This window comes from Kogia breviceps, chromosome 8, assembly GCF_026419965.1.
Source record: "Kogia breviceps isolate mKogBre1 chromosome 8, mKogBre1 haplotype 1, whole genome shotgun sequence".
NCBI lineage: Eukaryota > Metazoa > Chordata > Mammalia > Artiodactyla > Physeteridae > Kogia > Kogia breviceps.
Window position 1 is genome coordinate 96,043,142 of NC_081317.1, and position 20,453 is coordinate 96,063,594.

The 20,453-nt window shown below is 44.0% G+C and overlaps 2 protein-coding genes across 4 annotated transcripts; one reads left to right on the forward strand and one right to left on the reverse strand.

The window, feature by feature from the left end:
* Window positions 1–3,463: 3,463 nt before the first annotated feature.
* Window positions 3,464–18,288, reverse strand: NFIL3 (nuclear factor, interleukin 3 regulated). 2 transcript variants are annotated; one of them, XM_067039806.1, is made up of 2 exons: window positions 17,423–18,288; window positions 3,464–5,329 (listed from the first exon to the last, which is right to left on the reverse strand). In XM_067039806.1, the coding sequence occupies exon 2, from the start codon at window positions 5,151–5,153 to the stop codon at window positions 3,765–3,767; it is 1,389 nt and encodes a 462-aa protein (XP_066895907.1). In that variant the 5' UTR covers window positions 5,154–5,329; window positions 17,423–18,288; the 3' UTR covers window positions 3,464–3,764. The 2 variants fall into 2 exon arrangements, with proteins under 2 accessions (XP_066895907.1, XP_058927621.1); XM_059071638.2 differs by lacking the exon at window positions 17,423–18,288 and adding an exon at window positions 16,874–17,139.
* On the forward strand, window positions 16,297–18,551 carry LOC136794615 (uncharacterized). Of its 2 annotated transcripts, none has more exons than XM_067039808.1 (2): window positions 16,297–16,711; window positions 18,133–18,551. In XM_067039808.1, the coding sequence occupies exons 1-2, from the start codon at window positions 16,371–16,373 to the stop codon at window positions 18,191–18,193; spliced, it is 402 nt and encodes a 133-aa protein (XP_066895909.1). In that variant the 5' UTR covers window positions 16,297–16,370; the 3' UTR covers window positions 18,194–18,551. The 2 variants fall into 2 exon arrangements, with proteins under 2 accessions (XP_066895909.1, XP_066895908.1); XM_067039807.1 differs by having other exon boundaries at window positions 16,297–16,673.
* Window positions 18,552–20,453: the final 1,902 nt, after the last annotated feature.

A 20,453-nucleotide genomic window follows, 5' to 3' on the forward strand; every position in this document is an offset into this window, starting at 1 on the left:
TCACTCCAATGGTTGTACTACTTCCTAAACAAGCCCCGGTTCCTGCCCCTCAAAGCGTGCACACGCGCACACACACACACAAAATCAAATGGGTGCTGCCAATGAGAGATAATTTCTAGTTTTCAAAAATGAGTTCAATAGCTACCTTTTTTTTTTAAATCAAGCATAACTTTTTAGACCTACCCAGATGTTAGCTGTTTTTATTTGGGAATATTTGCCCCTTGAAGAGGGAAAAGAGTTATTACACAGCTATGATGCCAGGCAAGAGTAGATGCTTACATAGCACTTTCACTAATTTGCAGAGAAAAGGCACTTACAGCTTGGACACCTCCTTAGATTGCCCCCTTCTTTCCAGCAGGCTAGGGAAACTCTCTAGTCTCATCTCCCTTGATTATATCAGGGGAAAAGCTAAAGTGTCAGACAACACTTGGCTGGCCTCCCTCGTCCTGGTCCCATGGGGCCTGGGTTCTGGCAGCTGCAAGAGTTTCTGGCAAGTTAACCTCTCAGAGTCTCAGTATTCTCCTTTATAAAGTCGGCACAATAATAAAATAAGAAGAATAACGAGATACTGCTGCACACAGGAGGGATGTGCTGTAGGCGGGCTACAAGGGGACACACAGGTCTGTATTCTACATGTTGGCCCGGGGACAGCCTGCCGCTCTGAATCTGCCCCACCACAGTCCCTGCTCCTGTTCACCTCGTCCTGGGCTGCTAGAGGGGAGACTCAGCTGCTTCTGCTGCAGCCTCCCCACCAGCCCCACTGCTGACCATTCAGTCTCCCCTCCCTCTGCTTGTGTCCAGTGACTCACGTGGGCCTCTGTGTTTTCCTGGCTGCAGCTTCCTCCCTATCCAGGCCTACCTGACAGCCATCTTTCTGGGAATTCCTACGAAATCATGGTGCTCCAAGGCTTCCATGTCTTACTTTCTTAGTACAGTTATAGATTTATTTGGCTTCAAACACATTTTCTATCATTCTGGGGAACTATGTGAGTGGAAGGGCTAGGTGATAGCATTTCCTCAGTTGACATCGTGAAACAGAAGTGTCACAGTATAATTGGACTTTTTCTTTGGTTCCTAGTGAGTTTGGAATTGCTTATGTCATTCTTTATTTTTAAGGAGTAACATCTGAAACATCATCCAAGCTACCTCTTAGATCCTTGAAATTATAAGACAAAATGACTAAGGAAGAGGGCATCCAAATGTAATATACTCATCACAATAGCTAACATTAGCAATTAATAGGGGAGGTACTATGGCCTCATAGGCAGGGTGCTTTGCTCCTGCACTGCTCTGACAGATGCATAATTCTTCCTGATTTACCTTTTTTGCTATTATCCACTTGGACCCTTACAGTAAGTACCACACAGTGTAAGGTTTGTCCATTTTCGGGGCAGTTTATCAACAGTTTTGTTAATATTTGCTCCTATTTCATGGCTGCAAAATCTTCCATATCTGACGGGTTCCTTTGGAATGTTTACTACTGCATCTCTTGGCACGCGTGTGCCCAGGAGAGCAGGTCAGTTGTCCACGTGTTTGGACACTGTGTTGACACAATCCAGCATTCCACTGGGCACTGACTCACATTAAGCTGGAGGGAACTAAAGCTTTTTCCCCTCCGTACATAGTTATTGTTTTTCCCCAGTTGTGAACTTGGACAGCCTTTTGTTTACCCACTTCGCATAGGAACCTGACTTTACCCTCTATCCCTGTTATAATTCATTGTGTTAGATTCATTCCATCCATTCTAGGCTGTGAAATGCTTTTGGATCTCAACTGTCTCCCATATCTTAGTCCTCTTCTGCTTTATAACATTTGCAAATGAGATGGGTTTCCCTCTGGGCCTCACCCAGTCAGTCACTAATAAAAAAGAAGGAAGGCCAAGGGCCAAGACTGGCAACACAGTCCTCTGAGTCAGGAGATTTCAGAGAGAAAACTGGTCACTGTGTCCAAAAGGACAAAGTGGATGGCATGTGTGCGTGATCCAGCATTCCCTTTAACTCAAAGGATCGTTTTTTAAAATATAAAAGTGCAGGAAGTTTAAGATATCAAAAATCAGGCTTTTATTCAAACCAGGCAGTCAAAAACGCTGGAGACCCCGAAACTGGGATGTTATAACTGGGCCCCTTCTTAGGTGCCACAGTGAGTGTTAAGTCATCCTGCACGTTTTAAATTTTATTTATTTATTTATTTTTGGCTGCGTTGGGTCTTTGCTGCTGCTCACGGGCTTTCTCTAGTTGCGGTGCACAGGCTTCTCATTGTGGTGGCTTCTCTTGTTGTGGAGCACGGGCTCTAGGTGTGCGCGCTTCAGTAGTTGTGGCATGCGGGCTCTAGAGTGCAGGCTCAGTAGTTGTGGCGCGTGGGCTGTTGCTGCGGCATCTTCCCGGACCAGGGCGTGAACCCATGTCCCCTGCGTTGGCAGGTGGATTCTTAACAACTGCGCCACCAGGGAAGCCCCCTGCACATGTTTTATGAAGCCTCCAAGCCCTCCCGCTCACTTCTAGGATACAGAAGAGGTCAGTGTGAAAAGAAACAGTTCTGGAGAGGGCTTTGGTGAGAGAAGAGCTATGGGGAAAGCTGTGCTTTATCAACATCCACCCATTCCTTCCACCCCACCCAGAAGTCAGTCCCGCCTTGCAACAGAAGACACACTTGGTCTGTATTTGAGGACACTTACTTCTATGGGGCAACTGAGGATCCTGGACAAATGATCAGTCATGATCATATCATCGGTTTACTTAGAATGATGCTTTCTTCTGGACTTCTATATTATAAAGAGTTTCCAAACTGGAGCTATTATTTATATTCATCTTTAACAAATAGTAAAAAAAAAAAACCAAGTCATTACATAGACTGAATGTGGTGGAATGTGATCATTGATGTGTCCCTTGAAATTCTGGAAACTAAATAAAAACCACATTTTACTAGCTTAATTCCCTAGACTTATATTCGAGAACGGTTAAGATTTACAATAACATAAAAATGACTTCATCCTTAGTCTTCTGTCCACTCTTTTAATGAAACTCTAAATAATAAACTGGGTCAGTGATTCAACTATCCACATCCATGTGTCATAGTTTAAAGAGAGATGACTAAAGAGACACTGATGCTAAACAAGTTGGACTTTTCTACTTAAAAAAAAAAAAGGACAGAGAAAACGTAACCTTAAAGAAAAACAGATAATGGGGCGTAATTTAGTAAATTACTAGTCTCAAATGCAAGAAAATGCATTCCCCATCCCCTCTTCCCTACTCTCCCTCTTTGGAAGGTTTTCAAACTTATCATAGCCTGGGCCAAACTAGAAAAAAAGAAATATTATGTGTTGAACTTATGTTTTTGTTTTCCCTTATAGATGGGAGAAAACTCCCCCAAATAAGTAAAATGCAGAATATCTTAATACAGTATCTACTTCTGGAACTTAAATTGCTCTTTCTTTCCCATAAAATGAAGTGCAATGGAGCAGAAGTTCCGTGTTTGTCACCAATCCTTTATTGAAACTGGTAACTTACACACTTTATAATAGAACAACAAAAATAATGTTCAATATATACAGCCTTTGCAATGGACTATTTGACTATACACAAGGCAGAGTGATAACACAGTCTAATCTTCATAATAATTTGTGCACAGAAAGACACCCAACAGTCAACATGTGAACATTACAGTGAAATGACATCACAAGTCCAGTGAAAATTCAGCCTAATACAAAATGTACTATCTATTGCAAATGACATCTCTAAATGCCCAGAGCTTGTTCAGTAGTAATTTTACCCAGAGTCCGAAGCAGAGATTTGGTGTGTGGTTATAAGTCTTTTAAGTGAGACCACCTCTGAAGACAAGTTGGCTATCCCCTGCTTCAAAAACAAATTCTCTGGGTCAGAGACTTTGTAACCATTGTCTTTCACTTCGACCACTCCAGTTTTGTAACTATTCTGAGTTTTGCCATTAAGTTCTTTTTGATGCCAGTGTTCGGATTTGAGAGACCAATCTTGAATGTTAGTCACTTGAACTGAAAAGGGAGTGAGAGAAGAATGTACCAGATTGGGGGCATTATGCTTATCAAGTTCGAAATGTCTCTTAGACGTCATGTCAACAGGCGAAGACAGTTTTTGTGTGCCATCAAATTCGTGATCGAAGGCTTCCACTTTTATCTGCATGGCTTTGGCTTTAATCCGAAGCTTGTGTGGCAAGGCAGAGGAGTTCACTTCTGGAACTTTAACCACTGCGGCGTGGACACGCTGAAGTTCGACGGGAGAGTGGATTGGGCCCTTGGGAACCTGCTGCTCATCTTCTCCATCGGATGACTTTCCTACTGCACCTTCATCGGTTTCTGATGTCCTTGGAGAGTTACTGGAGGATCGGTTGACCTGCAGCAGAGGGGGAGAGTGTGAGTAGCCAGGAAAAGAATTCCCCATATAGTTCTGGTACACGGCCGCTCGGTAGGCGCCCGGGTCATCTCTGGGCTCCCTGGCATAGCTCTCCAGTTCCATCGGCTCTTGCTTGATGACCTGGAACTTGCTTTCTGGGCTTCTGCAGCCACTCTGCCCAGGGCCCTCCTGCGAATGCTCTAGCGAAGACACTTCCGAAACATCAGACAGAGAGCTCTGTGGAGAGTGCTTGATGACAGAAATGCAACTGCTGGCCACCATCGAGGCCTCCTGCTCATCCACAAAGGCGCTCACGGTGGATTTGGAAGTCTGGTAGTCTTGAAAATACACAGCTGTGGAATTACTGAGTTTCTGAATCTCCTGGGCATAGGCTGTAGAGCTAATTAAACCAAACTTTAACTTTAGGGAAAGCAGTTCAGCTTTTAAAGTGGCGTTTTCTTCTCCCAGTGCAATGAGTTTGTTCTCCAAAACCAGGTCATTCAGTCGACGCTTCTCCCGAGACCTCTTGGCAGCTTCGTTATTTTTCCGCCTCTTTTCCCAATACATGGCATCTTTCTTCTCGTCGGGAATGAATTCCCGTTTCCTCCGACATGCTGAAGATTTGTTTTTCCCCACACTTCCTTCATTGAGAAGGAGCTCTTCCCCTGTCGTCAAGTCTTCGGAGACTTCGGATAAGGCAGAATTAAGTACCATCATCTTGTCCACGCTGCTACCAGCATCAAGAGATGCCTGCTCCTTCTTGATGCTCTGCATTTTTCTCAGCTGCATCAGAAACAACCTTAACCTATATATGTGGTGCAGGAGAAGAAGTTATTTCCTCAGTATTCTCAAATGCTTTAAAAACTGTGGTTTAAAATCCATCAAATTTCTTCTTTTTGTTCTACCGTCCAGGATAAAGCTCTTCGGCTCCTCTCACTGAACGGAGTAGGGGTCTTCTACGTTACCTGCAATACATGAAGAGAAACAGTTATCCATTTGGTAAATATTTATTACCAATTATGTAGAAGAAAGTACACGAAGCATTGAGGATCGATATATCTGCCCTTCAAAGAGTTTACAACCTTGCAAGGAAAATAAGTACCCAAATACCTATACGGTAAAGTTGTAAAGGACAAGTCCACAGTGAGACCTGTGGTCCAGGACAGTGAGAGAAAAAAACACATCTGCCCCAGGGAAAAACAGAGGAAGACTGTGTTTCAGGAGGAAAAATGGTGGGGTGGGGCATGTGGGGATAGGACATTACAGGAAGGAAATGACAGATCGCCTCTGGTTGGTAAGTTTTTAAATAGTACTTGCATCTTGTGGGGCTTCTGAATACTTTTAGATAGCACTTATATCACTGCCAAGCAAACAAGCTCGCCTCATAAAAGGAACTTTTCCAAGTAAACCCCTTTAATGTCAGTAAACAAATTCTGTAATTACATGGAATCAAATATAAATGGAGCTAAATTTTTATTGCCACAAAAGTAAAAATAAAAGCCACACAAACAACTGAGTTGTAGTTGTTTAATCTCTCATGTGGCTGATGTCACGGTCATTCTGCCAAGTGACTCAGCACACCTGAAAAGGACTCTTTTCAATAAAGCCATCTCTTTTGATGCATTTGTGCTATGAGGTTAGAAATGTTCTTTTTTTTTCTGGTTCCTTCAAATTGATTTATCAAACATTCACTTAAGATTGAAGCATCCACAGTGCTTTTTTTGGTCCTGACAATTCTGTCATAATAGATTTCATTGATAAAGTAGCTTCAGACTAAAATAAACACTTATTATTCAAAGGGTTTTTTTTTTTAAGCACAGTGCCTTCTTGAAACTTAAAATTATTTTAAACCAAGAGAATGTAATTATGGAAAGAATTTCTTTCCATTTTACTAATTAGTTTCAAACAAAATATAAGAACTCAAAAATAGAACCATCAACTAGCTTCCTTTTCCACTGATGACATATTTATAATCTGAACTTGGCCTGACAGGAGATAATAAATCCATATTAAGTTCCAATAACAATCTTCTCGTGGTCATTTTGGATCTGTCTTCCTGGACAGGGCTTCTCTGCCTAATTTTCCAGTAGGTAGTACTTTCATAAAGGAGATATGGTAAGACAACTGTTCATTCAGCACTATCTGTACGTAGCACTCTTCCTGCCCTATTAAAAAGATTTAATGCTTTTGTTCTATGTCTCTCTTTCTTTCTTGTGCATAGTTTTATAATGACTAATGACGTTTAATTTTGTCAGCTGGAAAAGACTGCCAGCTTCCTGTGTCTTTTCCAGAAGGAAGAGAAGGAATGATGTAATAATTTCAGGATCATCAAGAATAAGGTTTAATGCCATGTTTCTGTCCATCAAATTGAGCCAATGGAAACAGTGAGTTGCAACTTAGCAAAACTTGTGATTACAAATACCGAGCTTCCGTGTGTTTTTGAAAATATAGCTTTAATCTATATTAAATGAAGGCAATGAGTCTGCCACAGCAGGCCATGATAGTGTAGAAAGGGGAGCTTCTTAGTTATCACTTAGTAAACACTGCTTCCTATACTTCCAGTTAGGTTTCTTGTACTGATATGAAAACCCCTTTTCCCTCAATATACTGAATGGATTCTTCCCTCCTGTCAAGAATTTCTATTCCCTAATTCAGTTAAGTCTTCCCCCCTGAAATCAAATGAATGTTGAAGCAAAGAGTAAAAATTCCAGTTCCAGGAAGATAATTACATTGAACTTTTCCAAGATGCTTTTTAAATCTCCACTGTATCCCCAGATACTACGGTTTTTTTTTTTTTTTTTTTTTTTTTTTTTTTTTTGCGGTATGCGGGCCTCTCACTGCTGTGGCCTCTCCCGTTGCGGAGCACAGGCTCCGGACGCGCAGGCCTAGCGGCCATGGCTCACGGGCTTAGTTGCTCCGCGGCATGTGGGATCTTCCCGGACCAGGGCACGAACCCGTGTCTCCTGCATCGGCAGGCGGATTCTCAACCACTGCGCCACCAGGGAAGCCCGATACTACTGTTTTTTAAAACATTATGCAGTTCCTTGCACACTATTATGCTGAGTATTTTGTCCACTTGAGACTTTTTATCTTCCATGCATTTTTAAATTTGTCCCTTCCTTGGAAAAAAAAAAATTACATTCCCTTTACATTTCACCTCACCTATGAGTTTTTACAGTTATGCTTTTGAAATGCCCCACCATTCTGTGTTAGTTACTCTTCTAAACGTTTCATTCTTTCATCATTTCATATCGTTTCATCATTTCAAACCTACATTGAGTGGGTTAGCACTCTTTTCAATCTCCTGGTCCAAAGAATCGCGCTGAGTCCAGTGTGAGTGAGGGTGGGCAGGCGGCCCTTGCCACACTGCATAGAGATAATAACACTACTTCCATTTAACAAAAATATCCCACTTGTCCTAAAATCTCTTAACCCATTTCTTCTGGGTGTCTAAGTACTGTATGTCCACTTTGTCATCTCTACAACTTTGTTGGTACATTCAAAACCTGCAGAAAAATCTCATTTCTTTTCAGTTAATCTTCCTCCTATTTGAATTTCACTATGTGTACTAGAATCTGGATTCTTCCTTCATCTGCACATATTAACTGCCTCTATGATTCCACCAGCAAATCACCCCATAACAACATTAGGATATTTTCTGTAATATTATTTATCAAATAACCTTGCAGTGTTGAAAAGAGTTTATCAGCAGTGCGAGATACTGTAGAGAGAGGTGCTGATTTTGTACAATGTGCATCTTCCTACATGTTTGTTATGTACGTCCAGCTAGACTGCAAATTAGTTCAGGGCGCAAGTTAATATATTTGTATCCTGGAAACAAACTGAACCTATTAGGTGCTCAACATCTGATTGACAGTCACTCATTTGCCTTATATAAGAGAGCTTTGTGCCAAAAACACTTTGTTGATACATTCTTTTAAATCTGATATTACATAAATTCTAAAAAAGATATTTAACTTAGTAACACAGAGCTTCTCTTATTCATTACTTGATTTATTTAACACATATGGAGCACCAACTGTATACCTGGCAGTGAGCCAGACTGTGGGCACATAAAGAGGGAAGGAAGAATCAAACTCCCAAGAGTCAAGGGACCCCTTAGTCTTTGGTGGGAGACAGGCTTGTGAATACAGCGCTCATCCAGGTGTGTGCTAGGAGCACCGCCAACATGGGGGGTTGGTGCACATATCACATTGTTTCTAGCCGCACTGCTTTGTTCTTTGTACGGTGATAATAAAAACAATTATAACAGGTGCCATTTACCCAACGCTGACTATGCAACAGGCACTGTGAGCCTGGCCTGTCATTATTTCACTGCCCTCATAATAACCACTTTCAGATGAGAAAACTGAGGCTCAAGTTGCTTAACTAAGCAACTTGCCCAGTGTCACACAGCTAGTTAAGCGGCACAGCTAAGATTCCAGGACAGCCCTGACCCCAATCCAATTCCTCTAACAGTACCCATTCCTGTACTCCCAGAGGGTTGTTCTGGTGTGTATCCCTGCAATGCATCTCATTTACATACAGTTCCTTTCTGTGTTACTCTCATTTCTGGGTAATATATCCCCATTTACTAAGTGACTTTGGGGGCAGTAAAGCACTATTAGATGCTGCCAGAACTTCTTTAAGACAACAAAGGTACCATCTGGAAATTTTCTCCAGCTTCCGCAGAGTTGTATAGCCTGCAAGTATTTAATGAATTGAGAAAACATTCTAAATTTTCATATCTCTGCTAAAATTTTAATCTCTGGGCAAACCTACATGCTAAAATAAATAGAAGGAAAAAAATTATAGCTATTAGCATTGTCACCTGTGATTTTTTTGGTACACAACCAAAATGTATCCATTTTCAACATGGTAGGAGAGGGCAGTTAAAACACAGAAAGACTGAGTGACTTTCCCAAGATCATGCAGCACTAGAGGGCAGAGATGTTGAGGGCAAATAATCTATTTGTGCCCTTCAACAATAAATTTAAATTAAAGTTAATGTAAAGGTGGTTTACAACGCCTTCTAAAGACATCGGTTTTTATGCTCAACTAACTAATGACTTTATTTCAGATTCCAGTGTTTTCCCTTATGATTAATTTAACAGTCATTTCACCTCTGCCTCATGATTCCAGATCACTACTAACGCTGTGTTACATCAGTCACCACTAGTTTCCTTTCTGGTGAGTAATTGACACTAAATGACAATTCTATGATGCTGGAGTGTTCAGCACGATCAGCTTCATTACACACATTAGATAATATGGGTGCTTCTTAAAAACACAAATAAACGGAGAAATTTAAGAGCAGGAGTCATCACATTCTAATGACATATTTTCCCACACCTAACTCGGATGTACCATTGCTAATTAATGCTTTTTCATAGTACATCACACTATTTCTACAGGCAGGAGTTATGTTTCATAAACCCAGATTTTAAAGTCTATTTCAGTCAGATGACCTAAATATTGTTTTTAATTAAGATAAATTTGGTTTAGAAAATTCTCTAAAGGAATAAAGTTTTACAACACAAATTCTAGCCCAAATTTCTTTTTGAGGAGGGACCTTATGACTTATGTTTACAATGACAGACCTGTATCTTCTCTGGCCGCCAACACATACATCTCTCAGAGAAATATTGGTGGACAATTCAAACTTGTTACAAAACAAGAAGAGAAGAAACATTTTGTTTCAAGCATCTAAAATCTAACTAATAGCTTAGATGTTAAAATCTACTATGAGAAAAATTTGTTATTATCTCTTTGCAAATTGCTTCTATTTTATACTTTGATTTTAACATTCTGTCAATACAAGATGAAATACTATGTGATGTGCCCAATGATTTGGAAATATTTTGTTAGAACTACCTCATTTTCCCTCTACTCTCTGAATGTACTGTTTACACCCTCAGAGGTATAGTATAGATACCATTAAAGAAAAATAGTCTTTTATGTTAAACTACAAACCATCTCTCTAATAAGAGGCAGTTGCTTATTTTTGAGATAAGTGCCATTTTAGTGAACAAATAAAGTTAATGAATCAATTCACAGCTCTTTAAACTAGTAATACTAGCAAATGTTAACCTACATTTTCTTCCTGTGGGTAAAATCCATGACATGATTGTTTCAATAAAACGCTTTACTTCATTTCATGGATGAAAATAAAATCTAGTGGGGAGTGGGGGATGAAAAAACTAAGGAAACATTGAAGTTGCATGAGGATTTTCTAATCAGGCTGAAAAAATGCTTTTTAAATTAAGAAAACTATGTTAAACCTCTTTAAGTGCCAGTGAGGTGCCTCCCATTAATAATATAATTCTGTATCTAGTAACACAGACTCTGAAGTCAGAGAGAAATGTATACTTGATCAAGCTATGAACACACACATAAACAGACTTTCGCACTTTGCCAAAATCTATCCTATCATAGCAATAAACTGGCCTACTTTTTCTATTCGGGTACTTCTATAAATGAATGTGTCAAAACCAGAGCAAGTTTATGATAAATGAAAATATTTCAAGTTTCTTGCCCTTTCATCCTCAACAAAGGACTACTTGAAAATTAGATTTAAACTTAATATGATGACAACACTGCATTTTATTATAGCAGATATAATTTAAGGGATTGAAATATGAAATAGTATGACCTGACGTGCTTTTATAAAAAGAGGCTACTGTTTGTAATCTAACTCTCAATGAAAATATTCGGAAGACTCCTCAGGGCAAATGCATAGATGCTAACACATCCAAACAACTTCAAGGCTTGAGGGAGGAGAACTGGGAGGATGGGGCTGATGAAATACTAATGCCTTATGAAAAATTCTGCATTCACTTCAAAATGGGGACCACTTATTTTCTTGAAAGTTTCAAAAAGATAATTTATCAGGCTAGCAAGTAATTTCAAATCTTAAGGGACATAGGTAATTATGAAGTTACCCAGTTTTAGGAAATTCTGCAACAGGTAAGTAACACCAGACTACATGCAACATGGGGTAATGATGGGAAAAATGGGGTGCATGCAGAGTTGGCTGAGGAAATGGTATGGTAGGGCAAGGTTTTGAATGTCCCTAATTATACTGAAGAATCATCCCACTTTTCTTCAGCTTGACTTTTTAATTTCTTGTTCACTTTCCTTCCCAGTGAGCAGACGATTACAAATGTCATTTATTATGTGCCTCATGAACAAAAATTATTTTAAATGTTTATTTTTAGTGTGTATTTGAAGGCTACTTAATCCAGCTTTAGATCCCTAGAAAGTTAATTAAAAGACACCATGTTCTGATAACTAAAAGGCTTATAAACATCATTCTGCTTCCAATGAAAATGAGTTCTCAAAGCACAGATTATTACAAAGGCATCTAGTAAATCCCTACTAAACTTTCTTACCATAAAAACAAGCTAGCATACTCCAATTAAAACCATATGAGAAACAGTAATTTTTTAACTACAAGAAAGGTATTTGTAATGAAATTTGAGAGATAATTGGGGGTGGTGGCAAGACAAGCTCATTTTGAAACTGGAAAACTCTTATGTAATGTCTGTGATCAAAGGTCAATGTCTTTCGACATTCTTATACAAGTCCAATCTGGATAAAAATCAACTCAAATATAATTTAGAAAAATAACAGGATATCAAACAATGTGTTAACCCTGTGAAATACAGGCATACCTTACAAAAACAAGAAATGAATATTAAAGGAAACTTCAATTACATTGTTTCTGTCATATTTTGAACTGAATCCCAAGTGTGCTCTCATTCCTTAATACAAATTAAAAATAAACAACTTTGAACAGCATCAATGCCATCTGGATTACAATGGAAATAATGAAGTATGTGTGATTTTACTAGGGTAAAAATAAAGCCGCGGCAACATGACTGCACCTTTTCCACTCCATGCTGCAATCACATTCACGTCTCAGAACGGACTCTATGGACCAAAGCAAGGTCAACTAGAAATATCCACTCAGCTGGTGAGTCAGGCACATTGCTCAACATGGGAAAGGGCCTGAACAAAGGGTTTTAATTTTCAGCTTGTTGCATCATAGTGATGTTATAATTGCACTTCGCAAAGATAAGTCTTTAACACAGAAAAGGAAATTGTTTCAAAAACTCCAGTGAGCTTGCACTCACACTCAGGGAAGGGACAGAGACAGAGGGTTACCCAACCCTCCCCAATCCCCTTTTCAGGCTCCTGGCCTGGGCTGCTAATCAATTTCTCTTAGCCTCCACTTCCTCACGTCTAAAATGGGGATGATAATAGAACAGTCAACACAGTGCCTGGCACAAGCAGGGTACATGTTTAGCAAATATTAGCTCTTCATCTCATTTCTGAAGAATGAGCAGCATCAAGGAAACGATGATGATGATGATTAGTTCTAGGCCTAATTTTTGCCTCTCGTAATTCGTAGTGAAGCACTGCCCTATGTTGCAAGTGTAAGGGTAAACCAAATGAAATTTACTTCTGTGTTAGTCAAAAGGGCCAACCATCAGCAATTGGGGCATGTCCTACCGTTTTAACCATACAGGCTGCACACACTCCCTCCCAACATAGGTCATCTGTGAGGTCTAACCAGCCTCTGATCTCAGACTAGAATTTCAGATAGATTATCCAGGACCAGGAAAACCATCACAGAGAGGTAAAGGGAACTGAAAATAGGCAGCTGTTTGGGAGTTTTTACACCATTCCTGCAACCATCAACTCACCTCTCCCTGTTAGCTTAAACAGTTCCCCCAAACATTAACCCAATGACTTGGGTAGTCTGAGGTTCTGCAATCCTGTCAAGAATTCCCTTCAAACTAAAATTACCATCAAACATAATGGCAAATCGTTTTGAGAAAGAAATTAATCATTATTAGAACAAAAAAGTACAGTATTTCAAGAAGAATCTTTTTTTAAAGATTTTTTTGATATGGACCATTTTTAAAGTCTTTATTGAATTTGTTTCAATATTGCTTCTATTTTATGTTTTGGTTTTTTGGCCCCTGGCATGTGAGATCTTAGATCCCTGGCCAGGGATGGAACCTGCACCCGCTGCATTGGAAGGTGAAGTCTTAACCACCGGACTACCACGGAAGTCCCAAGAAGAATCATTAACTATAGGCTTAGTTCAAACTTTATTCCTTATTGCACAGAGACTTAGGCAGTGAAAAATGCAGGTGAATACCTTTGTTAAAATATATATATGTATATATATATATGTGTGTGTGTGTGTGTGTGTGTGTGTATATATATATATATATATATATATATATATAGGTCCTGGTCACTTATACAGGAAGCATTTACTGAGCTCCCCACAACTGCCCAGCTAAACAGGTTTTATTCCCTCAGTTTACCCGGGAGGCCTATGGAAATCAGGGCAGTGCCCAAGATCACAGGCTGGGGCCTGGGACCCAGCTCTTCTGAGCCCACAGCCTGTGTTCTTATTTAGCACTTCACTGTTTCCTAACTACTGACTGGCCTGAAACTCAAGAGAGAAACCATTAGGGATAGGGTGTAAGATTTGATCCCACAGAAGCCAACTTTTCAACAAAGCACTGCGCTGATGCGCTTTCAGAGAACATCTGTGACGCTGCCCTGAATTCACTGCGATTTATTGCATGAGCACAGCCTCAGAAGACTTATTGCCAGGATGAAAGTACTATAGTCTTATATAGCAGGACAGCGGCATCTACACAAGTGTTTTGATTTTTTAAAATTTTGAACTCGGGGGATTTGAGTTCTCTCTACTCTAGCCTTTGACCACATAGACTAAAGGTTCAAAAAAAAAAATACATCGACTCGACTGGCTACAGTCAAGATGGGGTTCTCCTCGTCACCACCATCAATAGTAGACCTCCCCTCCCCCCAATTTTTGTGGTCTGTTGACATTTGGAGGTTTTCTTAGGTCTTTTTCACTTCAAGAGAATCAGAAGCCCTCGGCTCCGACATACAATGAAGCTTCCCCGAACAAAGGTTCCTGCGGTGCTCAGAAGCTCAGCGCGCAAAAAGCAGTAAGGCAGGGCCCTGGAGCTGCGGAGCGGCCTCGCCCTGGGTCCCTCCTGTCCCTCCCGCTCTGCTGGCTCCCCTCCCGCCCCTTCGGCTGCCCTCTCTTCCTCCCCCTCCCTCCTCCTGCCCAAGCGAACCAAGAGCGCATCGCACTCTCGGGTCCCGGGCGGTCCCTCGGCGCCCCCCCACGCGCCTCCCCAGGACCCGCCCCCGCCGGGTGGGCGGCGCAGCGGGGCCTTGGCGCCGCCAGGACCCCCGCGCCAGAACAAAGGAATGTGAGGAGGGGGCGAGGAGGAGCAGCACAGGCCGCCCTGCAGCCCCCGTCCAAGCGCCGCCCAAGGGCGCTCCCTGCTGCTAACCGAGGTCCGCGCCCGCCACCCCCACATCGCCCCCAGGCCCCAAGGGCCAGCAGGAGGGAGGGGCAGGCCGGGAGGCAAGGGAGCAGCCCTGAGGTCGCGATCGGAAGGTGGCGCTACGTGGCCCCCTGCAGGCCCGGGGCTCCCGGCCTGCGCTCCAAAGTAGGTCGGGGTCTGACATTCGGGGCCTGGAGCAATATTAGCTTCTTGGAAAGCGACTTCAATTACTTGGGGTAATAAATTTGTTCCAGAGGTGAACCTCTGTAATACGGCCCGGCCCCTCCTCCGCCCCCCTCCCGCCGAAAATCCGTCCACAACCCTGCTTTTTAGTTATTTTAATAGTACATTAGGGGAAAACAAATCTGACATACACACACCATCATATACATATATTCACATACACACTACGTGAGAGTCCAGGGACAAATTTAAAATCTGGGTACATTATATATTCATATAATCCTCACACGAATAAAACTAGGACATCCACCAAAAAAATACAATCTACTAACCTATATCTGTTTCCCATAAATTATATCTGGTCTGGAGAAAATAAAAATACGATGTGAAACAAATACTGTGACCCCATTCGCTGTTGTTATTTACAAAAGCCAAGACCAGAAGATGACACTTGGCCATCCGCTGCTGTTCTCAGGGAACAGCACTTTCCTAAAGTGTCCTTTAAAAAGATAAATGGGAGTCAGCATCCAGCAAGTCACCGGGCTCTGCGAAATGCCTTCCTAAAAATACAGTCTTATCAAAGGTCTCCGAAGGCGTGGAGTTAAAACTACAGCAAATGGCCTTGAACTTGTATTTGCCCACAGCCCTGGAGAAAACGCCAGAAATAGCACTGTGAGGCCACAATTGTTAAAATGTGATAGAGCTAAATTTAGAAGAACGCACATTTCATTTAGGGCAAAAGACACACATTCGGCTGCATGAGCAAACTCAAGGCTTACCCAGTTGTCTACTTTCCTGTTTAAAATATCCTTTAAAAAAAAAAAACTGTTACAGTGACATTTTAAAGGCTGAGATCGTCCTACTTTCTTTGTAGCAAGATTATAAAATCACGTAATTAGCTCCCTCTTCCTGTGCTCACTGCCAGCAAATTCGTCCGTTACATAATACAACATTTCCAGGAAACTATTATGTGATCTGTCTTGTGTCTGAAAAAGCAATGACAATAAGGTGAGAAAAAGGGCTGATCGAATGGAATGCATTAAAATTAGGAAGGTGGGGAGGTGAACGTCACAATGGTTCGTCCCAGGTTTAAAAATAATAGCTCAGAACACCTAAGGGACGAGCTCGGGTAGTATCCAAGATCAGAATACAAACCGAGGAATTCTTCCTTTTATGTTTTGTAGGAGTGTTTAAAAATACATCTTTTTTATTTGGGACGTAGTATACAGGTAAGTAATGATCCAATAGCCAACGCGGCGCTAAAATTACCAAATCATTGCACACGTACGCGCACATTCCCACATCAGCCCGTAATCCCTGCCAATATTTCACTGTGGGCAGATTATGCAATGTATGCAAGTACAAATCCCACAACCTCCCCGAGCGCTGGTAAAACACGCTGACGACTAACAGGGTGGAAAACGTCTGTGCAGACTCAGCCCCGGACACAAACAAACGCAGCGCAGGCATTCTCCGAATGCCGTCACCATTCACGCTACCAACGCTCTTTCTCAACGAGAAAATCAAGACTCTTCCCCATTACTCAGCTCCCCTCCTCTCCGCCGCCGCCAGCCCCGCAGAAGGAACGAGAAAGGAAAGAGCGCTGCCCTTCCCCACGAGAAGGCTCAGCCTCGGCTCAGCCTCCCCGGCGCTCTTCTCTATCAAAACATCAATTTTCCTGAAATCAGGAGACATTATGCAACAGCAGCGGGGGGGAGCGCAAGCCAGCCTGGACTACGTGCCGGAGCGAGGGCGCTGCAATCAAAGCAGCCACCTTAAGGTGGCGAGTCCCCTCCTGACAAGGCAGCAAAAGTTTATGTAATGAATGCCCCGCGCACACTCGCAGCCGCCGGCCAGCCCCGCGCACAGCCGAACCCCGCGCACAGCCTGGCCCGCGCCCCGCGCCAGCCGGCCGCGCGCCCCGGGAGCGGGCGGGGAGCGGGGCGCCGGGCCCGGGCCGGCGGTGGGCGGAGCGCTTACCGTGTTCCTGCTCTCAGGGCGGCGAGCTGGGGTGGCGGGGAGAAGGAACGGGGGCCGGTGGCGTTCGGGGATCGGGGTCCGGCTGGGCCTCCGGGGCGGCAGGAGGAGGCGAGGGCGCGGCGCGGGAGGCGGGCGGCGCGCCGGGTCCGCGGGCGCCGTGGCCGCGCCGGGAGATGTGTGTTAGTAGGTCAGTTCCGAGCGCGGCGCTACGTCGCCGACCGCCAGCCCGCCGTGACGGGCGGCCCCGGCCCCAATCGCCGAGCCCGCACCCGCCCCCAGCCCGCCACCAATGGCCGCGGCCAGCGGAGGCAGGCTCTCCGAGGCCCCGCCCTCGCCCCGCCCCCGCCCACTCCCCCTCCCGGCAGCGCCACCGGCAGCCCGCGTCCCTTCCCGGCCGCGGCCACCGCCGCCGCCCGAGCGCCGGGACGCCCAGCGCCCGGCGCCCCGCGCCCCGCTCCAGGGTTGCGCAACGGCCGACGCGGCCGTCTCGACTGGAGCGAGCATGGGGAGGGGCCCGAGACCACCGCCTCACCGTCCCGCTCCCCTTACCGCCTTCTTCGCCCTCTCGGTCACCGAGGTGCCTCTCTGAGCCCAGCGACCCTCGCTCACTCGCAGAGGCGCGCGTTTCGTCTCCCCGAGCGTGCAGCCGACCAAGCTACCTGTTGCCGACCGAGTGCCGGGCCGAGGGCCGCAGGCTGCAGCGGCCCGGGCGTGGCAGGGACCTCCGCCTTCTCCCTCCCCTCACACTCCGGGAGGACCCCTCCTCCTTGGGGTGGGCGAGAGGAGAGGCGGGGGCGCTGGCGAACGGCCAGAAGCCCGGGCGAGCAGCAGAGGGGAAGGGGCCGGGCGGCCGTTCCGAGCCCCGCGGTGCTGCGTAGGCAGAGATTACAAAGCCCGGCGCGTCTCCCCTGAGAGCGCGACTGCCCGGAGAGAGGGGGCGGATGGAGGGGAGAAAGCGCAACGCACGAACACCGCCCCCTCCACTATTAGGACGAAAATGATGGCTGCAAAGTTGTTGCTAAGACGACTGGCAAACCAAGCTGGCCGAGGTCCATCGGCACCCACCCCCCTCGTCCCTCGGCCACGCAGAGAGTGGCTGCCCGGGGTGCTAGTCCGCGGGGTTCGCCCAGCTGGTACGCCCGCTGGCGTTTGCTGCTGGGGTGTGAGACGGCCGCTCAGGATCTCTTTTCTTAATCTCGAAGCTAGGAGCAAGTCTGTCATTTCTGCCTCTAACTGGATGCGTTTATCTTCTCCCCCAGATTCCCGGGCTACGTAAGAGACCTAAAGAAATGGGAGAAAGGGCAGCTCGCGGCGACTTAAGTCATAGAGCTAAAGACTGTAAAGGCACGTGGCACACACATGGCGCATTTACAGATAAAGCGGCAGTGCCTGCCTTTGCTAAGGGAGCCATATTCCTGACGGTGACGCACCGACTTGCCCAAACAGAGAATGTGGCAGGTGCAGAAGGACCTTCTGTCTGCTTGGACTATGCGGGAGCTGGGCTGAATGCCTTACATGACTTTCCACTTCTTTTTCCTATGATAAAACTACACTTTTTAAAAAAAGAAAAATTTGAACTAAACACCAAAGTAAAGTGAACACCCGCCTCCCCCAGTTACCATCACCGACGTCCATCATCAACAGAAAATATGCTTGCTAATTTGTCTCTTTTATATCTTCCCCGTTCTCATATTACAGAATTATAAGTACCCAAAGACTGATGCTTAAACATGCTTATCATGTATTAGGTTTCTGGAAGGCTTCACATTTCAAACTGTTCTCCAAGGACAATGTTGTGGTTCAGAACACACCCATGTTCACAATTCATCTGATAAAGTGTAGATTTATCAACAGGGCTCTGAAAACGTAGACATGCAATATGAGTTTTAGCGTCTTTCCCAAATCCACCTTTCCAGATGCTTGCCAATTCAAGAAGCACATCTCTGTATGGCTTTTGAGTCAGTCACCTCTATTAGACATTTATTCCGAAGAGTTGACTCCTTTGATGAAAATGAATCCTGATTTTGGTTTATATTTTCCACTTTTCTCACTTTTACTAATACATTTCCTTTTTTCCAAATCCTCACAATGCCCATTATAGCTTTGAAAATCTCTCTTAGATGAAATTAAAACCATATGCATGTCAGTTACCTTTTCAAGGTTAGAAATGCAGGTAGTTCCTAGAAATCCAGAGCCACCCAGAGCATACCACCACCCCCCGAAAGATATTCTCCACATTGTTCTGCTTTTTAAATAATTTCATAGAATTCCAGAGCTGTTGTAGAATGAGTAGTAAATGGCTTTATAGTAAACAACTTAGAAATTCAAGAAAGGTAGGTAACATGCTTGGAGGCACCCCAGTTGGTGATAGTGGAGGAATTCTCTGAACCTGGAAACTGGTTCTTTATGCTGAATTTTGAAACCTGATGCTCCTCTAATTACTTGAGGGTATTCTAGATTGTGCCTCTATCATATTTGTACATCATTTTAAACTGCCATCTTACTTGGAAAGCAGGTGAGGTGTAAAAGACATCTGTGATACCAACTTAGAAAATAACTCTTTAGCTCCTCCTGGTGATTAGGAAACCACCAAACAATATGACGATGGATCTGTCTGCATGACTCAAGAGGTGATGTGTCCAATGTTATATCCTAGAATATTCACAGACTAGGCAAGCACTTTCAGATTAATACGAGTAAATGGAGCATAAAACCTGAAACATAGGAAGCAAATTACACAGGTTGGGGAGGCTTCCAGTAAGACATCAGCATGGGCCTGAGTGTAGAGCAGGGTTGCTACCACGTCCCTGGGAGGAGGAGGAAGAGGGGTCTGGTTGAAGTGATGAAGTCAAAACTTCCTTACCCTCAGCTCCTTTCAGTGCTGCGGGGGAGGGATGAGGGTTCTCAGGACCGTGATGAGAACTTCTGGCAGAAGACAATCAACCACATTCAGCCTTCCCTGACTACACTACCAACACACTTTCTGATTAAGCAAATATAACAACAATAACTTCAGAGAGGAATGACTAAGAATGTGGCCTCTCCTTCTTGAGATGGGAAGCACCTTACAACTGCAGATGTTTCAAGGGAGAAAATACCTAAGAGGACATATGTATTCAGAAGTTTTTACCCTGGGCCTCTTCAGGCAGGGGTAGCTGCAAACTGGGTTATCTAATGAGAATTCAGGTTCGCTGAATGTGAACTGTGGCAGAGAGAGAGAAAATGCCCCATCTAAGGTAGATGGAGTCTGCCCTCAGTCTGCCCTCTGATGGAGGATTTCTGCAGCAATGCCCCAGGGAAGAGAGGCATTGGAGGCTGAAAGGCAGCTCCCTACCTAGTGATCCAGATTGGACAGCTCCACCTCATGGATTCTAGATAGTGGCTTCTGGATTTCTTTGCAGAAAATTTTCCACAACTGAAAGTCCTTTGGTGACCACTGGGGACCCAGGGGCAGCATCAGGGCCCCTGTGTCTATGACCCTTGTCTTTCCACTGCACTTGGTTTTTGAGGCTCTTCTGTCCTTTTATTAAATTACATGGACAGAAGGTGAAAAAATTCTAGGAACACATAGGTTTTATTT

What these genes read in the sequence shown, in the direction of transcription:
- NFIL3 (XM_067039806.1), bottom strand. Translation starts at nt 5,153, where the DNA reads ATGCAGCTGAGAAAAATGCAGAGCATCAAGAAGGAGCAGGCATCTCTT.
- LOC136794615 (XM_067039807.1), top strand. Translation starts at nt 16,371, where the DNA reads ATGCCGTCACCATTCACGCTACCAACGCTCTTTCTCAACGAGAAAATC. An exon ending in ATCAAAGCAGCCACCTTAAG is followed by an intron (nt 16,674 to 18,132) that starts GTGGCGAGTCCC and finishes CTTCTCCCCCAG; the next exon opens with ATTCCCGGGCTACGTAAGAG.